The following is a 24,699-nucleotide window of genomic DNA, read 5'->3' as shown; positions in this document are numbered from 1 at the left end:
CCTTATGGAATGAACATACAAGACTGCAACGCCGCTTGGTTAGAGGGATGGACTGATGTGCCCTCTGACTATGCTAATAATTCGAATATCTACAAGAGACATTCTACTCGACGAAATTTTAGATATCAGTATATATACTATACTTTAAAATATATAATTGATTGTATTATTTTATATTATTCACCTCGCTACTTGATTTGAGAATATTTTATGTTGCTTCTTATAGCGTGCAATATCTCACTAATCATTTTATATTTTGTATCATTTTAAAACAACAAAATGCATCATTTAGGTTAAACCGGGATCATAGAAACATCAAAAAAATAATTAAAAAAAATCAAATTAGACACAAAATCATTGAAAAAGTTCAAAAAAACCGATTACTAATTAAATCAACTTGAAAAGTTCCAAAAAAATTTGGGCGTGCTGGCAAGCGTACCGTGTATCGGTACGATGTCTGCCAATCAGTACAGATCCCGATACTGGTTCGGCAGACCTTGAGTTAAATATTGAGTCCTCAAGCATAGACACCAGTGAGACAATAGTGAATTAGGTAATGCTATCAAGCACTAAAACTAACAGAATATAGACAATTTTAAGAAGAAAGAATTGCAATTTCAAGTATGGAAGAAAAGTCAGATAGACACCGAATAAGACATGTATCTCACAAAGCTAGACTTCACAAAAATCTAAAAGCAATGGAAGATGAAAAACCTATGATAACCCAGTCAAAACAACTAAGATGAATCAAACTTATAGAAAGTCAACATATCCCATTGTGGCTAAAAAATGCAAGCAGCAATACAAATCCTAGGAATTAACAAGGTTGTATAATCGAAAAAACAAATATCTGATAACAAGGAAGCAGAAAGATCTTACGGCAGACATAAATGGAGAAAGAAGACCCATAAATACTAATCAGGTCAAGTAAGAGTGAGGAAGGCCCTGATAAGACCTGGTTCTATAAAGGTACAAAAAATGGAGGCAAAACAAAGAGACGGGAAAAGAAAAAGATAACCAATCCACGCATGCTCAAATACAGATGAGGGGGAAAGGTATTTCAGAAAGAGTGGAAAATTACATGTAATACAAGTCTCTCCCATAAGAACCATAGCGACCAATTACAGGTGCCGTCACGGGAATAGGTGAACTTGTCATATGCATTCCTTCCCTTACAGGATTTGATCCATTTGCCTGATAATTACTGGCTCTTGTTTCCTTGTCATCGATGTTGTATCCTAGCAGTCTTTCTTTTGTTGGTTCATCTTCTTGGTGATGTCTGTGGCTCTGCAATAATGTGAAGAGGTAAAATGGACAAACAACAACGTTGTCAGATGAAAGTTCCATTAAAATTTTATTGATGAAAAAAGTGAGTTCAATTTTTTCAACTTTATCTCATCTCCCTTCCTGTCAATAGATAAATATCTCCAAAAACAATTAGGGACACACCATATACTAAGAGCTGTTAGATATTTTCTGAATCTTGAAAAATTGCTAAAATGATAGGTGGCATGGAATGCCGTACCGGCCCGTACCGGCCGGTACGGGCCGGTATGTACCGGTCCGGCCGTGGACCGGTACCGGAACGGATAAAAAACCGGTATTTCCCGGTTTTTTATCCGAACCCCGTACCGGCCGGTTCGGAGCCCGTACCGGCCGGTTCGGAGCCCGTACCGGCCGGTTCGGAGCCCGTACCGGCCTCGTACCGGTGCGAACCGGCCGGTTCGCACCGGTACGATTTTTTTTTTTTTTAAGAACCACAGCGCCGCGCGCTGTGGTTTTTGAAACCACCGCGTACCGGCCGGTACGGGACCGGTACCAGCCGGTGCGTACCGGCCGGTACGGGACCGGTACCAGCCGGTACGTACCGGACCGGACCGGTACCGTACCGGTCCGGCCGGCCACCGGTACGCCGCCGGTACCGGTACGGCGGACCTTGATAGGTGGTAATGCTAAAATTGATAGATTTTTAAAAAAATGATATAATTATAAAAAGAGCCTGCTTCTATCGTTACAAAGTAAAAAAGAAGGAAGATTAGTAACATAAATGTACTGAAAGTTTCAAATATCTCTACAGCATCAAACATATGAAACAAATCATATGAATCATCATGATTTTTAGCCTCTTAATTAAGAGCTAGGTAGATGTAAATGGAAACAACAAAGCTTAAAGATCATCGAAAAAGTGAATGCAAAAGTTTGACAATCAGTAAGAAACAACAAAAAAAACCCAAAAAGACAAAAGCCGAGTTCAATATATGAAAATAAGTGTACAAAACATTCTTGTGCAAGAGGGAACACGTCTACCAGTTTCAAACAAAGCACATATGCAAACTTAAGGAGAAAGAGGAAATCTGCAGTCAACATTATATCTGCTATATGTAATTAATGGACAAGCACATATTCCCATAGAGAAGATTTTAAACCCAAGGAAATAAATTATATTTAGGATAGAACCAACCTGTTCCAAAAAGAAAAATCATCACTGTAGGGTTGTAGCTTTACACTCCCAAGACAACTAAGACGTAATATAAGCTTTGGATGTGATACAAGAGCTGAGAAATTATGATAATGTAACCACAATCGCTTTACCAATTGATAGTAGTGAGGAATCTCATGGAAAAGAGTGCACCGAATGAGTAGATACAGACTTGATTAGCAACTAAACCAACCAAATTAAAGATTTTTGTAGAGAACAAAGAATCTTTTTCAGAATACTAGCACCTAAACATTCACAGCATTGTATATACATGGTCTGACTTGATTTTTTTTTCTCCAAAAACCACCGAAGAATATACAATAAGTTTAAGCTTAAGCTTAACATTTGGAACACAAAAATAAGGTGTAATACAATAAGCTGTTAAGGAACCACAGAAGCTGTTACCAATAGAAATGTACAAATTGGTAATAGAATAAAGAGGTCAACATCAGGCCAAATCTTTGACAAGATCCAAAACTATGGTCATTTTCCTTCGCAAAGTTGTATGAGATCCCAAGATTTAGCTAGATTTGGTTACTGAATGCAGTGGTTCTCAGAGTTGCAAGATTCCTGTGATGCAATAGCAAAATGGTAAATCAAAGAAACAGGCACATAAAGGCATATTAGTCAAATTCAGTGGTTGGCCTGAGGTATCAACTCTTCAAAACCTGGTACATTCTTAGAAGTTATCATGAAAATGCCACCAAGAAGCTTTATGGATGGAGCTGGATGGCCCTTGGTAGAGATTGCATATTATGTTTTCAGTTTGATGAAACAAGCTAGCTTATTTCTTGGAAATCACTGATTAACATTAACAATAGAAATGATTCTCTAGGGTTTCTACATTTCATCAAATCTAAAACCACATCTATAACATAACATGCAAAATTCTACCAATTTCCTTGATTTTGATCCTAAATTCAAAAGCTAGGACATGTATTTGGCAACCAAACACCATTAGATCCACCAACAACAAAATTTCCAGTTTCTACATTATTTTTAAGTTACGCAAAAAATAATTCTCGAACTCTTCAAAAATTAATAAAAGGGGTTGGAAAGAGGGATTTATCAAACTCAAACACATCCATAGCCCACAAACTTGATGATCCTTGCATCAATCTTGTTGAAATCCAATTCGAAGGGCTGTCAGCTTCTTCCTATGCATGTTTCTACCTTGAAATAGCAAAGAATATGCATTAAAACCCTTAAAAACATTATGACAAGAGGCACTAGGTGTGAAGAATAAGCATTGCTCCATTTGGCAATGAGTAAGGATCAACGTGGCTTAAATCAAGCTTGATATGCTCAAGTCAGATTGTCTTGCCACCATTACAGGAAATTCTAGGGAATACCAACACCCCTTCTCATCTTGGCTTTTCACTGATGTGGGTTGTATTTTAAACCTTGTCTTGAACACAGGAGTAAGTAACACTTGTAAAACTACTCCCACTAATAGAGTAAGATAACGCTAATACTACAAACGAAGGCTCAGCATAAATGAGAAAGGATATTTACATATTTCTAAACACAACAATGGAAAGAACTCGTCCAACTTTCTTAAAAGCATGGTTAGGCTTCTACTTTCTTTTCTATTTGCAATATTATAGTTTTCAAATAGAAGATACAAGGGGAAGAGAATTCTCTCAAAGACTTGAAATAATAAGGTACAAGGATATAGAGAGAATTAACAATAATGACAACAACAATAAAAAAATATCTCAAAACTAATTTAGTTTTATTCTAGAAATGTCAACCATGGAGACTATTTCTACCTTACAACACAACTAATTTAACAATTGAGTAGAGACAATCTTAACACAATTTTCCTTAAGTGGAAGAAAGAATGATAGTTCTAAGAGAGGCAACATGGTCACATTAAGAACAAGGTGTAACACCCAAGGCACAAGAACATGTCTAAATAGTCCTGGTTTTATTGATAATTTATATACCATGGGTTGGTCTCAAGCACATGCCCTTCATACACTCAAGCCAAGATTGACTGTCAGAAATTCAAATAAAAAATGGTCTTTTCATTCTTAGGATGTTTACTCATAGGAGTCATCAAGAATGATTGATTTGGATTTACATGCTTGGATAAGCATTAGAATATTGAGTCGGTGACAGCAAAGCTCATTACAAATAGCTTCTTCAATGAAATGGGCATGGAGAGAGATAAACCTTACCTTTTCATTGGTGGCTTCTTCAACAAAAACCACGGCAACTTAACACCACTAATAAAGAGGGAGTAGGAAAAAAGGGAGATAAAAAACTGATATTGGAATGGATAGAGAGGATATCGGGTGGGAGTCTCATTGTTTTAATGCTGCCAAGCTTTCATTTATTCCCATGGACATATCCAACATGAGGGAAACAATAGCCAAGCCTTCCCAAATATTGTCTACCCCACTGTACAGAAATCCAATACCCATTAGTATCAATATTTCCATGTCTATATTCTTACCAAATATGGCAATGGATCATCATGGGAAGCCAATACCCATTCTTGCTTCCCATTCCAACAAACATCTGGCTATAAGGAACATTTGCAGTACCTATATATACAACACCATATCGGTACCAAATTGATACTCGGTATGGAGAGCGTACAAAGTGTCAGTGTGCCCAACCGAACCATATTCTAAGCATACCGATATTGTACCAACATGGTACTAAACACCAAGATCACATAACCTGCTAAGGACACTACATATATGGGCTAGGTTCAAGTTAGGCGTAACTCTTATAGAGTTGCACCTTTTCTTGAATTGGACAATTAGGGTTCGGCAAGTGATCCGAGCCGTTGAATATGATCTATTATCTCTAAGTTGCTTTACACACCAAAAATCATGTGATTTGGAGACCCCTAGCCTATGCAACAATTGATCAAAAATTGGATAGTTTAAATAACACGAAATAATACATGTTTTTTTGACTACTTGATGTATAGGCTAAGGGTCTCCAAATAACTTGAGTTGTGATATGCAGGGTCTCCAAATAACATGAGTTTTGATATGCAAACAACCTAGAGGTAGTAGATCACATCCCATAGCTCGGATCACCAATATGAACCTCCATTTTCAATTCATAAAAGGTGTAACCATGGTATGCAGAACCAGCCCATACCGGCCGATTCAGCACGTACCAGACCGATCCGGTTCAAGCATAGAAAATGGTTACGTCCCCTCTGGGGCTGGAATAGATCGGTACGGTTGCTACCGATGCGAGCCGAACCGATTTGTACTAGTACGAATCCGGTACCGTATTGTACCGGTACGAATCGGACCGATACGCGCGCCGCACGCGCTGCCCAGCACGCCGCAAGTTGTTCTCCGCGCTGGAAACTGCGCTCGCGCAGGGTTCCCCGCACTGGAAACTGCGCTCGCGTAGGGTTCCCCGCGCTGGGCCGCGCCTTCACGCGGTTTTCCGCACTGGGCAGTGCAGGGCACGCGCTGGAAACCGCACCCACACGCGGTTCCCCGCATTGGGCCGCGCGCCCACGCATGCTGACCTTATATTACATTATCAATTTGATGAGATTGGATATAGTGAGCTGATGTACAAAAGAAAACCTTAAAGTAATGAACTTTAACAAAAAGGCATGAGGAATAAATTACAATGAGAATATAAATGAGGACAAAACCTTAACTTGAAGCATTGCAAAATAAGAATGCCGGCCTATTTGTGTCAAAAGATGGAATCTAATCAGAAAGAGCTACACAAAATAAAGCACAAGAACTAAGAGAAGAGATACAACATTCATAAAAAGGACCAACAATCCCATCAAGAAAAGTGATTCAAAATATTATAACAAGATAATTAAAGAGAGGACGAGTCACATGGCTGAAGATAGCACAGACAAAAGTTGTTTGGAGGATATGAAAAATCTTTTGCTGAAACTTGATAAAAGACACAACTTAGTAGGAAACTAGAAATAAATATCAAGGATATACAGAGCTTAGCAACAATAGATGTAGCCTACTAGTTATAAGAGTTCTTGTCATGCTTGAATTGCATAATCAGTTAATGATAAGCAATGATTCACCTCCTGCGTACTATGTAAGCCAAGGTCAGAGAAACCGGTACCGGGCACCGTACTGGTTCTCCAACGGCACAAGTCGGTACGGGCCGTGCCAGGCCCATATCAACAGAGGAGAGGGCACGGTATTGTCGGAGAGAGGAAAAGAAAAAAAGAGAGAAGGGGAAGAGAGGGAGGGAGGCTGATGGAGGGTGGCAGACGCCGGCGGGGGGGTGGGGGCCGGCGGAGGCTGTAGCCGGACCTCTGTTTTGTTCGAAACAGAAGAATCGGCTACGACCTTGCCTGTCGCGGCCTCCACCAACCCTCCGGCAGCATCCTGATCTCTCCCTCTCCCTCCCCCGCTCGCTCTCTCTTTTCTTCTTCTCTGGCTCCAGCAATGAATCTCGTTTTCATTGCCAGAACCGTACCAATGAGCTACCAATACGGCTCGGAACGGCCAGAACCGCCCGATTCGGAACGGTTCCGTCGACCCTGGTGTAAGCACTTAGAAGTTAGAACGCATTACAAACAAACATACATGACAATACTAACAAAGATCATAAGATACAAAAGAAAACATTAATTTTTTCTCCTATATGACTATTTTGTATTGCTTGATAATGACACATGCATTAAATTATTGAATCAATTACTTAATCCTTTCAGGCAAAGCCCACAACATCAAACCACTCACTCATGTAATTCTTTGATCATAATAAAACCAGTGAAAATATACATTCTACACCATATTAAATATTAAAAAATAATATCAAAATAACATTATCTAGGCCAACAAATCTCAGCACAAGAAAGCTCTATTAGCTCTAACAACTATCAGCCAAAATGAAAAGAAATGCTATGCTTGACATATCAATTAATACACCATGCTATGTAGTGATAGAGCTAGATTGATAAATAATTACAAAGAAATGGTGTATCTGTTGCCAACCATGTCTTGGCATGGCACGTTACAGAACTTATATCAAGAAAAACCATTAACAAATACAATTCTATTCAAATAGTAGATCTCTGTTTCATACAGATCATACCAGATATATTCCTTTTTTTATTTTTGCAGTGGAAGGAAACTGTTATAGCTTAATGCATTTTAAGATTATTGCATGAGTTAAGTATGTCATAAGAATTTTATTGACCGACAAGCTTAGACAACATGATGTAATTTTAACAAGATACTAAGCACTGCACTGTTAATGATAAAACAACATAATGTGATATGGCCCTAAAAAAGCATTGAGCTGACAAAAACAATTACGTTGAATACAATCTGAATCAGGTCTTTCAAGATAGACAGTGACAAGACCACATAAAAGTATCATGCTCATGCAGTAAACTGCTGATAATACAGCAAAATGAAAAATGTCTTCACACAAAAACTTTCATGCAGAGAAATTAAGCAGACAGGTCATCCACCTGAGCAAGAAAAACAATAAAAGGAAAACAAACTTTCCTCAACCCAAATGAGATATATGAGATATTGGATAAGCGGAGCCAACTGTGCCATATGGTGATTTCTATTTATTTCTATGGAATTGCCAGATTGAAAAGCAATTAAGATAAGAAAAATCCAAATGTGAATTAATAAGTTGATTGCCAGAGCATCGCTTTGCAAGTGGATGCTAATTTGGCTTATAAAGGGGATAAAGATAATAAAAGGGAAGTTTGACTGCATCATTTCCATGCATTAGCAACAAGCTCACAATAAATTTACCTTATGACATACTCTGTCTTTGTTAGCTTTCAAGCGATGATAGATGTGACCATAATATACAGTTTGTGCTGTCAGAATCACAGTAGTAGTCGTGTATAACTGCAAGTCAACAGATGCAGAGTGTTTCACTAAGACTTGAAAAATCTATTTCACATACTAATGAATGACTTTTAAGTTGTAATTCTCACCAACGCCATGTAAAATTGTGTTGGCAGCTGCAAAAATTAAATAAGCAAAGTCAGTAAATTAAACATGTATGTATGAGCCATCTACAACATGGAATGGTGTCTCTTATTAAAATGGAATATGATGGGGTGCAAGAGCTGCCCATATATTTGGCAAATCAAATTGATTATAATAAAGAGGCTGTATGGATTATCTGGTATTGAGTACAAAGATAACATATGTCAGAATCTAACCTCAAGGCTCGAACGAAACATAGCTTTTGAAAGCAGATGAAGATGTTGAGAACAGAGAAAGATTGTAAGCAGAATAGGAAAGACAGGTCAAAAACCAGAAATTTGTATCCATAATTCAAAATTTGGGACATGTGAAACACCTTTTAACTGGATTCTCTATCAAAATAGAAATCACAATTTTACCTATCTAAATCTACAATATCACCAGCGCTGTGAACTATTTTAACCCTGAAGAGTTGGTTCTCTGATCTGCCATCATCTTGTAGGATGTCTGAGCATCCAAACTCCAAAGACATGAATAATCATATTGCTTATCATGTGTGCTAGGTTTGCGGAAATGCAGGTAAGGAACCATAATATAAGCTAACAACAGTTGAAATAGAAATTGTTTACAAGCTTGGCATCTTTCCAATAGCTGGCTCTATGTGAAAAGCAAGCAGTTAATGCGGATATACTGTGACCAGATCAGTGATATCGCTAAAAGCATATGTTTTAGCAAGCTCACTGAAGCAAATACGTGCATGCACATGCATGTACATGCGTGTGTATGAATAGATGCGCAAATGCATGCTTTGATGACAAGAATATTGACTGGTCAGACAAGTACCAGCCCAAGATGCCTGAATTGGAACAGATGTGGGAGGCATTACAAGCGTGAACACAAAGAAACAATAATATTGTTATAGCTCAAAGATTGAGGTTGTACAGAAGGCGATATGAGAATCGAAAGCAAGATTGTGGCCTCGGAAAAGGCATATAGCCTTAATGTAGACATCTCTCTATCAACTGCATGTGTATAGAATACATATCATATGAAAGGGACTCCAGTGCTATTATACTTACTAAGCAGTAGAAATATGTGAAATTCTTTACTGAATTCACATTGCAAAAGGATAAAGAAGCAGTAATCAACTTATTGAGGATATAATTACACAAACAGCCAATCATAATATGTTGTATAAAAAATGATACAGGAAATCTACTCCCAAAAATTTGCAGCAAAACATTAATATGAAGATGAAAATGAAACTTACAGTAGTGGGCTCCAGCAGACAACCGATAAGATTAAATAGATCTCTGCAGATGTATGAAAAAAAACAGCAGAAGATATCACAAAATGTAACAACAAAGAAAACATCATGAAATATATAATGAAATTACCTAAAGGAAAAAAATCTTTTCGTTAAGGATAAGATTGCAGCTACTTCAATGCACATTTGTGCACTATTTAAACTTAAATGCAGTCAGAGCTTCCAATAACTCTAAATGCAGGCAGAGAAAAATTGAAGACCTTTCAGCTTTAGCACATGTAAATAGGCATTAGCATAGAACCATTATGTTGCAAAATCATTTCTGCTTAACCCAAAATGTTTTTTTTTTTAAAAATGTAGAAAGATTAAGGCATATTTCTTGATAAAGCCTTTTAAAATAACAAAAAGAAGTAAATATCTTGCAAACGAGGAATGATTTCTTTAGTTGTTAGGAAAGAGGTGAAGAAAAGGAGGGAAGTTTGCCTCCAGCATGTGGCGTTGTCGCAACTCAACCATGTAAGGATTAGAAGCAGCTGGACCAGTACATGAGGTTATTAGGCTGATCCATAAAAAGAAAGTTAGGCCAGGTCAAGTTTGATGTTCCATTTGATCAGGTGAGATAAGGATTTATCAACCTCAAAAACTTTCTCGTGTCGATTACGGATTAAAAAAAATGAAAAAATGTAGCAGTAGCAGAGTAGCGGTACACTCCTCGGAACCCATCCATACTAACATGGTATCAGTATGTTGGTATGCTAATATATCATAATCAGGTGATTAATCACCAGCATGGGCAGTAGTACCAGTACTTTCAACCCTTTTATGGACCAAAATTCAAATGGCTCAAACTTTAAATACTTTCTTATAATGGATCTAGACAAATCATTTCTGATGTACCAAGAACCTGTTCATGACCCTACCCTATTCTTGAACCCTCTGCTAAGCTCAACCCTTCCTGAAGTTCAAGGGAGCCAAGGAAATGTCTCCATCAGCTGCCAATAGCGTTCATTCATAACTCTACTGGACAGGGCAATCATCCCTTCTGTACTTGATGCATGGGTAAGAAGAATCTGAAACATTTGAAATTTTGTTTATAGGCATTTTGGAAGAGTAGTTCTCAGTGAACAGTGTGTATAATTTATTTTTTTAATACTTTACTAAGTCATTCAATGTTGGAAGGAAAAATAAGGTTTAATTGCAAATATGCATAACCTATCAATGCAGAAAGTAACTGTCAATTTAGATCCAACAAATGACCATGACAGAAACATCAAATTTTTTTACCGGTTTCTGTGACACCCCCGAACCAACTTAAAGCAGTGCTGAGAATCTCCAACTCTTACTATAGATCTCCCTCCAACTTTCTCAAGCAGGGGGCAGAAGAGTTAGAGCCAAAAGCCTGAAGATTATATGGTAGCCAGACTATCCTAGTAAACCTGGTAAAGTTATCCCCAACCTGTTCTTGGGCACTCCCGGCATACGGCAAAAGTGACCAAGTAGAGCTAGCCCAACTAGGGGCTGTTAATGAGGAGCCAGGGCTGAGACTGGGTTGGATTATATGCCCTAAATTGTTTCTGTATCTATTTTTAAATACACATGGACATACATATCTACACCTGACCTGGAAATGGATATATATATCCGGTTATCATTATCTAAAGTTGCACGGTAGTACTTGCACCCTTCTGCATCTAAATTACCGAACCGGTGCCGACGGGCACCGGTACCGTACAGCGTATAAAAACGGTTCCGACCCAAACTGGGTCGGAATCGATTGGTTCCGTACTTGTACTGGTGCGAACCGGGCCGGAATCGATTGGTTCCGTAATTGTACCGGTGTGAACCGGCGCGCGTGGGCGCTCTTGTACCGGCGCAAACCGGGCCGGTTTGCGCCGGTCCAAACACATTTTCCCCGCATGTGGGCGCGCGGGGCCCCCAGGGAAGAGCGCCCACGCGGCTGGAGCCCGCGTGGGCCTCTTAATGCCACAGAGTGGCATTTAAAGCCACTCTGTGGCATTTAACGCGTCCGCGCGGACGCGCGAGCGGAGAACGCACGCCCGCGCGCGATTCCCCAGCAGGGAATCGCACCCGCTCGCGGTTCCCCGCGTGGGGCACCGTGCCCACGCGGGCTGCTAGCCCGCGTGGGCCATTTAATGCCACAGTGGCATTAACATTTGACGCGTCCACGGACGCGCGTGAACGCGTCCGCGGACGCGCGTGAACGCGCTATTTTTTTTTTTTGATGTCCGCGCGCGCGCGGCTCCGGTTTGATACCGGTTCCAAGCCGGTTCCAAACCGGAACCGTACCGGTGCCGGTGCTCATCGGTACGCTGGTACGGTCGGTCCAGCGAACCTTGGGTCAAAGAAAGGGTTAAACTACTTGAAGTTCCAACAAAACCCTCAACTCATTTTTCGTCAGAACTTCTTATCCATTTTTCCATTCTTTCTCCCTCCTTTATCCATCCCAATCCCAATGGAGCAACAATTCAACTCTAAGTGGCTAAACTAGTCCTTCAACCTTAACTCTATCAATGTCTTGCCTCATGGATTCAACTTTGCACTAACAAAAATACAAGACCGTCCGCAAGAAGGTTGCTGAAACAGCCCTAGTCTTTAAAATCAATGCTATTATCCTGAACTCTGCAATCAAGCACTACCTCCACCAGCCTTAATCCCTAGACCCTATCCATTGGTTGCAACTTGCAATCCTCACCAAATCTCCCTCCTCCATCCTCACTAACTTTTCCAAACTTCTTAGGATTTTTCTTAGTAGCTATGTGATCTTTTTATTGTTAGTTGTGCTGAAATCAGCCCTCTCTTGATTCTCATGGAAAAATTATATTCAGTTATTAATAATATTGGAGGCTTCATTCTTTATTAGACCGTACTGTTATAACTTTATAATTGAGCAATGATATGAGTTAAAAAGGAAACCCACCTATTAAAGGATGGAACATCTAGAGGTCTGAAATTGTTTCCAATATAAAAAAATATTTATCTTAATTACTAGCTTGATCAAGACACATCCACAAAGCCACTATCAATACCCAGCACCAATTAATAAATGTTTCTACGATGAGCATAAATTTATTTAGTTTGCCTCTTTGATTGCTATTAACTGAAGGGGTCTAATTTGCTCATGGTTCATAAATTTCTTTGAAGGGCATTTTGTTGAAAGGATTTGTGGTCATGATGAACCAGGGTTGGAGGAACCAATACCAGGCACTGTACTGGTTCTCTGGCGGAACGAGTCGATATGGGCCGTGTCGGGCCCGTACTGAGAATGGAAACCGCTGGAGCTGGAGAAGGAGAAGAGAAAAAGAGAGCTAGCGGGGGAGGGAGGGAGAAGAAGCGGCAGCAGAAGCCGACGAAGGCCGCGAGGGGGGCAGCGGAGGCCGCGGCTAAAAAATTTGGGGTTTTTTAAGTAAAGTCGGCAAATCACTTGCCGACTTCACTTAAAAATTCCGAAATTTTTTAAATTAAAAATTTTTAAGTGAAATTGGCAAGCGATTTGCCGACTTTACTGAAACAATCCCAAATTGTTAAGCCGCAGACGCATCCTCCGCCGCCCTCCCCCCCAAAGCGGCCTCTGCTGCTGCCCATTCTCCCTCCCTTCCCCGCTTTCTCTCTCTCTTTCTCTTCTCCTTCTCCGGCTCCGACAACGAGCCATTTTCAATGGCAGAACCATACCGGTGAGCCACCGGTATGACTCGGAACGGGCGAAACTGGCCGATTCTGCTCGGTTTCGCATTCCATGTGATGAACCTTCATCTCCCTAAAAATTCTTAAATGTATTGTTCTGACATGAGCATCCTCAATTTTTCTGTGATATTCAACTTTATTTAAAAGAAAATATGAAAGCAGTTAACAATGATCTGTATCAATACTATAATAAGAACAAATATGGATGATGGATATTTAAATTGTATCACTATGGACTCATTTGTTTCACAAAAAGATGAGTGGGGAAGTGTGGTCAATGAGAAAATGACAAAGTGGCTTATGTTTAGTTGGAGGTTTCAAATGAGAAATATAGGAAAGTAGCCTTCCCATGGGAATGAGCTTCCCGCCTCCGTACAGGAAATAGCAACCCATGCCGGACATGGGAAATGCACTTTCCCACGAGCTTAGAACTGAGCGAAAATTGTTGTTTTTTAAAACTGTCCTTAGTCATCAGAGATGAAACCTAAAAGCGTAGCCCTCATTTGCTCTCACTCCTCACACGATCTCTCAAAACCTAGCACCACCCATCACAATGCCTCTCCATCACCGGCTAAAATCAGTTGATTTTGGCCAAATCAAGGTGAATTTACACAATATTCGAACCAACCAGGATCAGCGGAACCGCCTTGAACCAGGGGGTTCCGGTTATTCCAAGCCATACCAGCAGCTCACTGGTATGGTTCCAGCAACAAAAACAAAACTATTGTTGGAGGCGGAGAAGGAGAAAGAAAAAGAGGAAAAGAGAGTGAGCGGAAGAGGAAGAGAGAGGGAAGCCGGTGGAGGGTGGCGGAGGCCGGCGCCTGGGCGGAAGGCGAGGCCGCGGCCGGTTTTCTTGTTTCGAATGAAACAGAGGTCTGACCTCTTAAAAAAATCATGATTTTTAAGTGAAGTCGACAAATCGTTTGAAACAGAAGAACCGGCCACGATCTCACCTCACCTCCCGCCCAGGCGCCAGCCTCCTCTCTCCCTCCCTCTCTCCCCCTTCTCTCTCTCTCTTTTCCTCTCTCCCATGGTCTGCATCGCCCTCTCCTCTATCGATACAAGCATGCATGGCACAGCATGGGCCCGTACCGACTCGTGCCGCCGAAGAACCAATATGGTGCCCGGTACCGGTTCCGCTGATCCAGACCCAACTAAACCTTTTCGTTGATTGATTTTCATATTTTTGGCCAAATTTCTCATTTTTGCTTTGACCCTTTGCTGTGAAGGTTGAGTGCAACACATAACGTTGGCATTGCTGTTATCGATGGGCTTTAAGGCAACATTAGGTAACCAAGTGACATTCTCACTATGGTCTGCTGAACCGGCCCATACCAGCCGATTCAGCACGTATCGTACCGGTACCGGCGCCAACCGGTATGGTTAAGCCGTGGAAAACGGTCCCGCCCTATAAGGGCCAAAACCGATCGGTTCGCACCAGCCCGCACGCGAGATAGGATGCCCGCGCGCGATTTTCCGTGCTGGGAACAGTGCCTGCAAGCTGGAAACCACGCCTGCAGGCAGAGCAACGCGCCCACGTGGGAGATGTAATGCCACAAAGTGGCGTTTAATGCCACTTTGTGGCATTTAACGTGGGGTGCACACACGGCTTTTTTCCGCGCACGCGGCTTTTTGCGCGCACGCTTAGCTCTGTCGATACCAATTCAAACCGGTCCGAACCAAGACCGTACCAATCCGGTAAGCGATCGGTACGCCTACCAGTACCGTATGGCATACCTTGATTCTCATAGTGTATCAATTGCAATAAACATCATTTTTTTTTAATGTTTCTTTCTGAAATAAATATGAATGCTCAGCTTGTTGAGTTAACTATTTTTCCTTTGATTGTGAGTTGCCCGTGCAAGTAGACTTCTAACCTTATTCTTTATTACTGGGTTCAATTGTGAGGGATTACTTCTACTACTAATGGGTTTGATGTAGACGGCTGCAATGAATTTTTTCCTTTTGATTTTTTAATTAGTGGTTTGCCTATTTCGTTGTTCAGTGTTGTTGGTGTCTAAATTGATTTTTGTTTTTTGGTTGGTTTTGATCCATTTGATAGAAACTGATATTTGAGTTAAATTGAGTATCAAATTTTAGTAGTTTTTCTATTTCATTTTCTCTTTCAATTGCATTTGATAGAAACTAGTATTGAGTCAAGACTCAAGAGTATATATGATAAAAATAGTTCATATTTGAGTTCTAAATGGACTATGTTGTGCATCAAGTGTGCATCAAGTGTTGCTATCTTAATTATTTTCAAAAAATTATAGATTAATTCTTTTAGAGGTGAATGTAGAATACCCAGTTAGTATGATGAACAACTTAAGGCATGTTTATCAGTTTTGATTTGACATAGCTTTTTACATTATCCATATGATGTGTTGTTCAATGACTTCAGTAGGATATTTTGTAATAGAGTTGATGTTTTGGACGTTCTTTGAGGACCCTAAGCATGCTATTGAATTATATCCTATGTTATTTTTATCAGTGAATTCTATTCTATGTTATTTTTATATTTCTGTTGTGTTTTCTTTTTGGTAAGAATTAATACAAATTCATATATGTAGAGACTTCTAAATAGATTCATGCAGATGATTTATTTAATTTTTGTAATATGATTGCTTGTTGCTTGCTTATGGCAGTTATGGCTCGTTTACTTGTCCAGAAAGAAGAAGATGGCATTTAGCATTTTCGTGATATACACTGAGATGATGTTGATGATAATATCAATGCTGGCCATGATTCTTGAAACCTTGGCATGGATGAATGTTAGGATTCCTAGGGAGATGGTGCATGTTTTTGATAGAACACTTGATAAGAAGGTGATGAATAAATTGCCAATCTTAGGCTTATGATAATAGAGAGTGATCAAGTTTGTATTGATCAACTTACAATGAAGGGCATTTTGGAAGCTGTGAAATGCTTAAAGTGGTTGGCAAATTGAGGAGAATAGAAATGTTGATGTGAAGAAGATGGGTGTAATATTCCTTTGCACCCTAGGCCAACACTCAAAAAACAAAGCTATACAATTGTACTTTTGTAGATCAGGTGAGACAGTAAGTCAGCATTTTAATGTTGTTTTGAATGCTATCTTGAGGCTTCATGAGCACTTGCTAAAGAAGCCTGAGCCTATATCACAGAAACATCAACATATGAGAAATAGAAGTGGTTTAAGGTGGGTCAATATTACGGTTAGATTTAAAGGCAATGTTTTGGCCTATTAAACTGTGATTGAACTGAGAGCGAATCGGGATGGTTCCCCTCCTTGGCTTGGAAATAGACCTAAGCCGCACTGAATTGAGCAATTCGGTACAGTACCGGTGTGTACCGACCCCCTCTCAGATCCAATAATTGGGGGCGCTAGGAGCCCCCCACCCCATGAGCTCTCAGCAACTTCCAACCCCCTCCAAAGACCTTTTTAAAAAAGAAATTGAAATCTGCAAGATCTAGCCCATTTCACGGATATCAGCCTGAATTTTTGCTGAAAGTAGGTAATGTCACTCTCCTCTCTTCATTTCTAAAATTTTTTTACTTGGAAGCCAAAAATTAGCCATAAATTAGAAAAATAGGATTAGGATATGTCAAACTTTCATATTTTGGTCTCATTTCATGATATGTTGTAGATTTAGGAAAGATCTACATGATGATACCAAGACTTTTCATTCAATCTGTAATTTTTAAGCTAAAAATATTTTTTGGATTTAAAAATTAAAAAAATAAAATAAAAGTCAAAAAATCACTATAAAATCAAAAGTATGTTTAGGGATATGAATGCCCTAGGGTGGTCTTTGATTCACCGGAGAGTCCCAATTCACTCACACAACATAAGATAGGGACCACGATGCACGATCGTGAGACATGATGATATAATTGCATACGGAAGATGGGGTTCTTGAGGTCGTAGTGGATATGAGGCCACTATAGATGACATAGCATATAGGGTAGGATCTCTCGATATATCAGGTTCAGAATCCTATATGAGATCCTATTACCCATAAACCAGCTACTTCCTTTATCGATATGGTGCTTTAGACACACCATCCTCTTGTGGCTACTATCCTACAAAGCCTAGAGCATTGTCTTATAGGTCGGAATTTGTTGCAGGCATATTCGGATGGGTCGCTCCATAGCCACAGTATTGAGCAAATGACTCCTAGAGTGACACCATCATCCACAGCACGTACAGAGACTATATAGAATACATACCTTATGACAGTCCAACAAGCTTATAAGATCGGGGGGCCCATCTGGATAGAGATTTAGGTTGAGCCCCTTGCATATGAAGACCCCTACATCTACGAGAGACATCGCCATTCCATGCGATTTTAAATGTTGGTATATATTTAAGTTTTAAATTAATTTTATATTCTGTATTTTATTGATTTGCTTTATGAATATAATGACTTATGTACTTTAATTGCATTTACCATTGAAATTATTGTCATTTTATAAACAAAATATACAAAGAAAAGAAACAAAACATTAAAGAACATCAAAACACCTCAAAAACATCAAAGTAATGTCTAAATCACTCAAATTTTCATAAAACATCATTAGACGTCAAAAACAAAAATTTAAAAAAAAAAACTACCCTGATTGATATGATACAAACCTATTGATATGTAATCCATGCTAGGACAAGAGGCCACTAGTTTAGGCAAATCATAGTTGTCAAATAGCCTAGGCGATCAGGAAACTACCTAGGCAACGAACTTTGTAAAAAATTCACAAAATTAATTTATCGCTTTATATATTTGGGATATTGATCAAAAACCTGCATTGTTGTCAATAAACTACTGTATCACACAAGGTCTGCAAAACCATCTCAAACCGCCCGGTTAGGGGCATTCTGAGCAATACCGACGGTTAACCAAGATGGTTCGGAAATTGAAACTGATATGCCGTCACCGGAGGGGGAGAAGGAGAAGAAAAAGAGAGAGAGAGAGAGAGTAGAGAAGGGAGGGAGAGGGAGAGGGAGAGGGAGAGGGAGAGGGAGAGGAAGGAAGAGAGGCCGGTCGAGGCCAGCCGACAGAGGCCAGAGAGCCTCCGCACGAAGGAGGCAGAGGCCAAAAGACACGAAGGTGGAGCTCCACTTCCGATCCCTTTAAAAAAATTAAGTGAAGTCGGCAATGAGTTTGCCAACTTCAACGTAAAAAACACAAAAATAAAAGGAGCCCCCTCCGGACCCCTGTTTTGAAGAAAACAGGGGACTAGAGGTGGAGCCCCGCCTCCGCATCTCTCTGGCCTGACTAGAGGTGGAGCCCCGCCTCCGCATCTCTCCGGCCTCCACCTCCTCCACGCGGAGGCTCCTCAGCCTCCGCCAGCCGGCCCCGGCCGGCCTCTCTTCCTTCCTCTCCCTCTTCCTCCCTCCCTCCCCCGCTCTCTCTCTTTTCCTCTCTCATTCTCTCTCTTCCTCGTCTATTCTGCTATGTCGGTTTGGGCCCAGTACCGGTTCCGCCGACGTTCGTATCACATAATTCAATGATATGTTGCTGAAAATTAATGCATAAGCTTTACTTCACAAAACCGCTTCAAAACGAGCAAAACCAAGCAGTTCTGCTCAGTTTGGCCAGGTTTGGACCTTTTACCAAGCCAAACCACCAAACCATCACAGTAACTAATCTGTTCAAGCCAATAGCAGTAGGCCTTGAACCTAGCAATTCAAGATGGTTCAGCTGACCTTGGCTTATGTCACCTGAAAAAATAGGCATGATATTCCTTAATGTTTTGAATTTTGACCTCTTTTATTGAAAAAAAAGAGGTGGAAGAGGACATTACCTTAATTTAGAAAGGATATATGCTTCAAAGGAAACCAAATAGCAAAAAAAGGGAACCAAAAGCCTTTTGACTAGTGATCGCCGAACCGATCCGAAATGGGCGATTCGGCCCATACCGAACCAAATAGATGCCAAGTTGGAATTATTCAGCATCTTGTTTTTGTTTGGGCATCATAACCCCTCTCACAGTTCAACGATTTGACATCCTTCAAGACTATCTCCTTCACTCTCTCACCCTCCCCCCTTCCCCTGCAGTTCGACAATTCGAGAGCCTTCGAGACTCTCTCCTTCACTCTCTCTCTTCCCAAAGCAAGCGATTGAAGCGAGCAAGAGAAGAGAGGAGACAGAGAGAGCGATCGAAATCCTAACCCTCAACGTCTTCTGGCCAAGATCTTGAGCTCTAGAAATCCTAACCATAATGGCAATCAATGCTTCCTCCTAGTTGCCAATAGTAGATCCCCAAGTCTGGCATGCTTGCACCGGCCCACCACCAAGCTCCCTGCAATCGATTCCCTCACCTAGTACTTCCCCCAAGGCCATGTCGAATAGTCCTCCTCCCCACCTGATCCCCCAACGGTCTCTGCCACTGGTGGCTAGCACCCCCTTCTTCCTCTGCTTTTTCGATGCTGTAAAGGCCTCATTGGTAAGAATCCTCCCTCTCTCTCCCTTCCTCTCTCCCTCCATCTTCCTCCCCCTCCCTCTCTCTCTCTTCCTTTCTCTCCTTCTCCCTCTCCCACCCTCCATATTTCAGTATGCCTCGGAACGACACAATACAGACCCTTCTGTATTGAATCGGTCGCCAACTGTACAAGCGCCGATACCAGATCGACAAATCTTGCTTTCGACCATGTCTTAGCTAGTATTGACGAGGACTAGTTGGTGTCAATCGAGTTTTGCTTGGTACCACTTGGTAGTAACTAGTACCAATTAAGACAACCCCCTCATAAGGGCATCAAAGTCTTGGGTGTTTATTAGGACAATCGGTGACTAATCTGATTCAAGACTACCAATATAGGTTGGGACCAACCGAGTCCTTAATCCTTGCACTCCAACATGGTAGTGTTGGATAACTAGACCCAATCCTCTCATACATTGGCCAATATGCTAACCACATAGTTCTTTTAAAACAGAGGACTTGTCATGTTCTAAACTGGCACAATAAAAATCCATAATAATGAATAAAAAATAGTTATGTAAATGTTTTGGATTTAATTTTCTCCAATTACTCTTAAGAGCCACTTAGGTTCATGCTTTAGACCCATGCTATAAGTAATTGTAAAATAAACTTCCCCAAGAGAAGTTTACCTAATGAATCCATGATTTCATCAACAAAAGCAATCATGGACACCTTGATGTCCTTGTCAACAATTATTGTTCCAACAATGTGGTATGTTCGTTTTTCATGATTCATCTTCTTATGGCCTTCACTCTACAAAATATGCTAGAGCTTCACTGTTGTATCATGGGCTTTTCCATATGGGGTACCACTTCTAGATTGACTACTAACTCTTTAGCCAAGTAGACCCCTTTACTTGCTTTAATTGCAATGATATGTTTTACCTCAGAAGTCAAATCATCAAAGCACTTTTTGTTCATTCTACACCATGATACAGCTTCTCCATTCAGATGAAAATGTTTTAATCTTTATCATCCGGATCAGACTACAAATTAGCATAGCAAACACAACGGTCTTAAAATCACCATCTACAAAGACAAGCACATAAATTTTAGTACTTTTAATCTGCTTAAAGATATGGTACAAAGCCTCCTAACAAGCTCTTTTTGAGGATTTTTAAATTTGATATCATGAAGCAATACCAACAACATTGGACATCTAGCCAAGGATACGACATAGCATACAATTCCAAATTTATTCGATATCACTGAAGAAACACAAACCATACTATAAGCTACACACTCTAGAAGCATATCACACCTTTTGCATGTGATGGATATCCTATTGAATCTCAAGACCAATCACATTGAACTAGTGAATCCCCATATTTGAAGGGTACATGTTCTTTTGCAAATACCAATAGCATAACTGGTCAAAACCTAACTATGTATGAAACCTAACCTAAGCCAATAATTTTCATCTTACATTTCTAAGCAACTTCAAGTTGGGAATGGAAAAAAAAATCACTGAAACCCTTTACAGATAATTGGTGAGACAACTAAGAATTTATAGATGATAAAGCCTCTAGTTTAACTAACTATTATTCAAATAACATCACAATAGGCATGAAACAGAATGTTTTCGATAATTTTTGGTACAACCAAGTGTCTATAAGTCTTTAATTCTAGATTCAACAAGCTTTCTTAGTCTGTAAATAGGCCCATTCTACTTAGATATAGAATGCTCACTCCTTAAAGAAATAAAACAGCATCTTGGCACGTACTTTGTCTTCATTCAACAACTAGTCAAGGAGAAATGTTTGTACATCCAATTGCAAAATAGTGTATTCTACAACTACAATCAAGAGAATAGTGGTAAGAAGGTTTCTTCATAATCGATAACTTTGGTTCGAGAATAACCTTTTGCAACAAGTACAGCATTGAAGCCTTTGCATCCTCACCAGCTCACTGTTTCCTCTTGAAATCTATTTAGTCCTTACAAATTTTATTCCATAAATAAGAGTCAACACACATTTCCTTCTTGTCATATCAGTATCCAATGCCAAGACCACAATTCATTTTACCACATCAACATCACAGACTGCTTCTTGATATGTAACAAATTTCACATCAGCGTATCAATCTCAGGCAAAAACAACTCAGCAAGATAGGTGTACCCAAATGGTTGACACACTTGTCCTCTTAAATTACAATCATTTTCAGTTTCACCATACAGAAGTAAACCTAAAAAGGTTCATTTCTATTCATACAAAAAAATGATCCTCTATGCAATAGAAATAAAATTCCTTAGTTTTCTCTAGAGCCAATGAAAAAGCAGAACTCATCTCATGACCCCAAAGACATTATATTGACTCCATAATGAGTTGAGGGATCCTTAGGACTAAGAACTCATAATTTAATCAGCAATGATTAGTTAAATGCTCAAAGATATAACAATATGACATTCAGAAGTGAGTCCATAATCTGAAACCAATATATTGTTTTGTATATTTGTAAACACAGGTAGACTGTAGATGTTTCCATTATTTGAAACACCTAACATTTAGTAAGCAGATGTTTCCATATTTCTTCCCCGATTACTGCTCTTGCCCCCACCTTACAATTATCAGAGCTAAAAGTCAGAAGCGACAGATTGGCCAAGGCATGCTAAGCATGTGACCAAAAATTGCATCCCAGATAGCCATGGACTTGATACACCTTGGCGCAAACAAGCTATGCCATGCCTGAGCATGAACAAGCAGCTGTAGACAAAACTTGCTCTACCCATGCCCAGCTTAGTTGCAGCTCTAGCTAAAAATTGTTCAACCATAGAAAAGATCTTACATGCAATAGTAAACATTATGTGTAACTTTATGAACCAAAAATAATTATATCTTTCTTGTTTTTGAGGAACGTGAGAAGGAAGTCACTAACCACATTTCAGTAAGGAATGAAAAAAGCAACCTCACAATGAACAAAATTGGAAAGGAGTTATGATATCAGTGTGTCAAATATATCCATTACCCGATAATCCATGTCATCAGAAAAGCAATTGAAAGGCCTTCCATGGATTTCTCTTTGTAATTTGTGATGATTTGAGGAACCTCAGCAACACCCCAACTGACAACACTGACCAGTCCAAGAGCTAAAGACATGCCATCCTTTGCACTACACAGACAGTAGTTCAAGTAGATTCGAGCCCACTGCCAGCAATGCTGGTTTAACGAGCAAGCATGGGGGAGAGTTTCACTAAGAAGAGACATGACATACAATCACCTTTCACCTATTCCAACCTGAAAATCAAATTCAGGAGAAGAATCATTTTCATGTATGTTTACATAGATGCAAACTATATAAACAGGTAGAAGCATTGTAACACCTAAAATTATATGTTGCATTTATGAGAAAGACTCAACTACACAGGATAGTAGATTGCAGTAATGTCAACATGGTAATCTTCATAATGTGCTTTCAAGACCTTAGAAATGTTATAGTTGGTCACAGAAGTTATAAACCACACAAAGTGATCAGATGAAGTAGAAGAATACTATTATGTTGTAAGGAAGAAGACTCCAAATTAAACTATCAGATTATAGCAGTGAATTACATGTCTCGATAAGAACATAGGCATAATTAATGACGCATCAAAATCCAAAAGGCATCAATAATGTTGCAACAGTAAGTTCAGGAAATCCTAGTTCTATAAGAACTGAAAATACTGCCTTGGGCAATATGAACATTCAGTGTATGCAGATAGACAACACCAAAAGCTTCAATAAAACTACAAAATTTTCTCAAAAAGACTCAATAAATTCTGCGATTCCTACAAATCTAAAACCAACAGAAACAGAAACAAAGTTCGAAAGTTACATCTCTCGCTATACTTTGGTATGCTTCCAATCCGTTCTTCCCTAGTAACTAAGCTAAAAATCGCCGAAGAAACCAAGCAACAATACCTGAGAAACTTATTGCTTTAATCAAAAACCATCCAAAGTATTCAAGTTTAACGGTGACGGCTATAAAGTCTCTACAGAATACTCTCGAAAATTCCAATCTCAATCCCTAGCGAATATTCTCGAAATCCAAATTAATGGCCATGCCAAGAAGCAAACCCACAAGAAGCTCCAAAACATTGACATGGTAGAATGAAATTTCGGATTAAAAATCAGAAAAAGCAGAAACAATACCCGATTTCAGATCACTTAACAGGCCCCAGAGAACAGATCAAAGAAAGCCTCGGAGATTTCTAGGGTTTTCCTAGTTTTTCCGGAAAGAAGGGATTAAAGAAGGAGAGACTCATGGAGATGAGAAGAGCCAGAAAAGATATCCTTCCGGTCGGGTGGTGGGGGGATTAAGATTTGGAGCTGGATGTTGGCGGGTATCTTGGAAGGATTCGCATCCGCCGCTTGCGCTGGGGGCACGTGACGGAATCTGGGACCGCCACGTGGCACGTGGAGGCCCTGAACGGAGTCCGCGCGCCGCAAGGGCGAGGAATATTTTAGCTTTTTCGCCTAAGCTATTTTGGAGCACATAGGGAAAGTGATCGCTATATCCTTTTTGCTCCAGCTTTGGCTTCTCTTTTCTTTGCTCTTTTTTTTTTATTGAATCCTTTCACTATTTTATGTTACAATTATTTTTAGCATTCTTGTTAAGGTATTTTTTAGGTTGTGATCCTAGTCATGATTCTAGCCTTTCTCCAATGGCAATGTTGGTTATAAATGGAAAGAAACTCTCATTTACATTTTTTCCATGGTGTATCAAAATCTACCATATGGTACTCCAACTTTCCTAGATGATGCATTACCGATATGGTAATGGTGCAATATTGCATTTTTGTAGTTTGGGAATGGTTGTTTTAGAATTCCTTTAATTAAATGAAAATAAATTTGAGAATAATTTAGCTAAAAGTAAAATCAGATTTCATAGACA

The 24,699-nt window shown here is 39.8% G+C and overlaps 1 protein-coding gene across 1 annotated transcript in view; it reads right to left on the bottom strand.

Moving 5' to 3' along the window:
* LOC103719251 overlaps window positions 1-24,271 on the bottom strand; it is a 35,345-nt gene extending 11,074 nt beyond the window's left edge. The window contains exons 1-6 of the mRNA XM_017845746.3: window positions 23,958-24,271; window positions 22,795-23,063; window positions 9,677-9,719; window positions 8,412-8,438; window positions 8,224-8,322; window positions 1,082-1,287 (exon numbers count right to left, since the gene is read on the bottom strand). Coding sequence (XP_017701235.2) covers window positions 1,082-1,287; window positions 8,224-8,322; window positions 8,412-8,438; window positions 9,677-9,719; window positions 22,795-23,033 — 614 coding nt within the window. The 5' untranslated portion in view covers window positions 23,034-23,063; window positions 23,958-24,271. The remainder of the gene's footprint in view (window positions 1-1,081; window positions 1,288-8,223; window positions 8,323-8,411; window positions 8,439-9,676; window positions 9,720-22,794; window positions 23,064-23,957) is intronic.
* Between the last annotated feature and the right edge of the window lie 428 nt (window positions 24,272-24,699).

This window comes from Phoenix dactylifera, chromosome 1 (genome assembly GCF_009389715.1).
Source record: "Phoenix dactylifera cultivar Barhee BC4 chromosome 1, palm_55x_up_171113_PBpolish2nd_filt_p, whole genome shotgun sequence".
Classification (NCBI taxonomy): domain Eukaryota; kingdom Viridiplantae; phylum Streptophyta; class Magnoliopsida; order Arecales; family Arecaceae; genus Phoenix; species Phoenix dactylifera.
Note: the sequence above shows the minus strand (reverse complement) of the source record. Positions and strands in the feature narration are given on the sequence as shown.